General features: G+C 46.6%; 1 protein-coding gene across 5 annotated transcripts in view; it reads left to right on the top strand.

Annotated features, from left to right (window-relative positions):
• Nucleotides 1–2,682, top strand: part of CUNH16orf96 (chromosome unknown C16orf96 homolog) — a 50,877-nt gene that overhangs the window by 15,876 nt on the left and 32,319 nt on the right. For all 5 annotated transcript variants that reach the window (XM_023711328.1, XM_023711327.1, XM_023711326.1 and 2 more), the window contains exons 5-6: nt 193–278; nt 637–747. In XM_023711328.1, coding sequence (XP_023567096.1) covers nt 193–278; nt 637–747 — 197 coding nt within the window. The remainder of the gene's footprint in view (nt 1–192; nt 279–636; nt 748–2,682) is intronic.

The following is a 2,682-nucleotide window of genomic DNA, read 5'->3' as shown; positions in this document are numbered from 1 at the left end:
AAAAGGGGGGATTTTTAAAAATATGGCTGTTAAAAAAAAATATGGCTGTTAGAAAATCTAACATAACCCCAAGGCCCCCAAGCTCTGTATTTCTGTGGGATAGCACTGCCTTAGCTGCATCCTGTCAGTGGCTGGAGTGCTAGCCAGTCTTTCTTCATCCCTGACCCTGACAGTCCCCCCCTTTACTTTCAGTTGATGTGGCAGGTCCCTCCAGACTTGGAATGGCAGTGGACCTATTGGAGGAAAAGATTAGCAACCTTGAGAAATCCAGGGTAAAGGTCAGTGTCCTTGGCACAGAGGAGCTTTTGGGAAGATGATGGCTTGCAGTATTGGGGGCTGACCCCCATACCCCACAACCTTCTAGAGACAGCATGTGTCATGTAGCTGAGAGGAAGATGAGGGAAGTGAGCCAGAAAGGCTGAGAAAGATAGTGCTGGTACAGAGCCCCTTGCGGGGGTGGGGGAGTGGCTGCGTGATCCCCTCTAATGGGCATCTCAAGGAGCTGTTAAGATGGCAGGTTGTAGTACACGTCTGGCACCTTCTAGGCCTCAAGTCCCTTCAAACCATGACAGCTTGAGGAGCAGAGGCCTGTGTTCTCTCCCTTTAGGAGGAGGTGTCTGTGTTCTCTCCCTTTAGGAGGAAGAACTTGAGAGAATTTGGGGCGCCCAAGTGGATGCAATGAAGGATCACTACATAGTGCTGGACAGAGCAGTGGAGAAGATCCAGACTCGCTTGGGTGACTTAAAGGTTTGGAGCCCCGAGTGTCCAGAAGGGGCAAGCAAGGGGAAGAGTTCCTGCAGACCCTCCCCAAAGGTTTTTCAGAATGGGAGTAGGGGTTGCATTGACAGTTGGGGAACCAAAGGATGCTTTACTTTGTGTAAGTTATACTTCAATTAGAAACAAATAAGTTCCATACATATACACAAAAAGGGGCTGGACAATCCAAGCATTCTTTTTTTTTTTTTTTTTTTTTGGTTTTTTTTTTTTTTTTGTGGAACCGGGAATTGAACTCAGATTCTTGCGTTTGCCAGTCAAGCGCTTATCCTACTGAGCCATCTCCCCAGCCCCAATCCAAGCATTCTTGCCTGCTGAGACAGAATTGCAACTTTGAGCTCAGCCTGGGTAACTTAGTGACTTAGCAAGACCCTGTCTCAAAATAAAATAGGGCTGGGGAGATATCTCAGTAAGTGCAAGGTCCTGAGTTCAATCCCGGAGAGAGAGAGAATGAGAGAGAATGAGAATAAAAATGGGCTGGGGATATAGCTCAGTGTGGAAGCTCTGGGTTCAACCCCCAGTATCACAACTAAGAAAAAAGGGCGAGGTAGCTAGACAATGTCTATCTGGTAGTTTGTGCATTATCTAACCCTAGAAGGGCAGATTAAGAGCTCAGAACATTTGCTGAGTGAACTGATAAAGAAGATTTTTTGCACCATCAGTTATGTTTGTAACATTTGCCTTAAACTACCTCATTTGGGGAAACAGGGCCCTTCCCTAACTTATGAGCCCTGCAGGGCTGTCCAGAGCTGCAAAGCCGCTTGTATGACAAACGTGAAAGTAGATGCAGAACACCTACCCAAGACCCACTCACCCAGTGACCTCCTCTATGGGCCGGAGGATCCTGAAGCATCTACTAACCTTGCTAGAGGGGTCCTCAGGACCTACCTGGTCCAATCCGTACCTTGTCCTAGAGGGGATCCAGACTTCCAGAGAGAGGATCCAGAGTGGGTCCCATGAGGAAGGTAATGACCTTCCCTCAGTGCACAGAAGTAAACAGAACCGAGTTTGTTTCAATAGGGGCTTCTTTTATAGTCAGTCTTGCTATCAGGTGGATCCCAAATTTGCAATCCTCCAGCCTCAGCCTCATGAGTAGCTAGAATCAAGGTATCCATCCACCCTGGGTTCATGGTGGGTTCTGATCCCAGATTAAGGGACTCTTGGTGGAAAAGGAGATTGAGGCAAGCCTGTGACATCTTATTCCCTTCTGAGATAATCAGACAGAATAATCAATCAGGGACACACAGAGGGTAATTTTAAAGGGAAAATAACTATTAAAGGGGGAACCAATTTGTAAGCTAAGTTTTGGGCAAGCAAGGAGAAGAGAGTTTGCTCTCTTTGGCAGGATGTGGCCATATGGAGATGAGGAATATGCAGGGCTGTAGGCTCAGACCTTGTGGGCATCATTGATTGGGAGCCACATTGTCCCCCCTCCTCAAGTTGGCTCTACCTCCAAATAATTGTTACTATAAAGCATCTCAAGTGTAGTCAGGCATGGTGGCACATGCATATAATCCAAGCACTCTGGGAGCTTGTGGCAGAAGAATCTCAAGTTGGAGCCTATCTAGCCTTAGCAACACTGAGACCTTGCCTCAGTGCAAAAACATCTGAAGATGCAGCTCAGTGTGAAAGCTGTGGGTTTAATTCCAGTGCTGGCCCAGCAGGCGGCACATGTCTGTAATCCCAGCACTTGAGGCTGAAGCAAGATTGTTATGAGTTCAAGGCCAACCTGGGCTAGTGAGATCCTGTCTCAAAAAACAACAAAAGGGTCTGGGGAGATAATGATATAAGCACGTGCCTGGTAAGTGCAAAGTCCTGAGTTTAATCCCTGGTACAAAAAAACAAAAACAGTGTGTATTCAAAGTGGTTAGGATAGATATATAGTTGCATTCTCTCTTTTTTTTTTTT

Source organism: Octodon degus, unplaced genomic scaffold, assembly GCF_000260255.1.
Source record: "Octodon degus isolate 3935 unplaced genomic scaffold, OctDeg1.0 scaffold00021, whole genome shotgun sequence".
NCBI classification, from domain to species: domain Eukaryota; kingdom Metazoa; phylum Chordata; class Mammalia; order Rodentia; family Octodontidae; genus Octodon; species Octodon degus.
The sequence above is the reverse complement of the archived record's forward strand: the minus strand, read 5'-3'. Positions and strand labels throughout refer to the sequence as shown.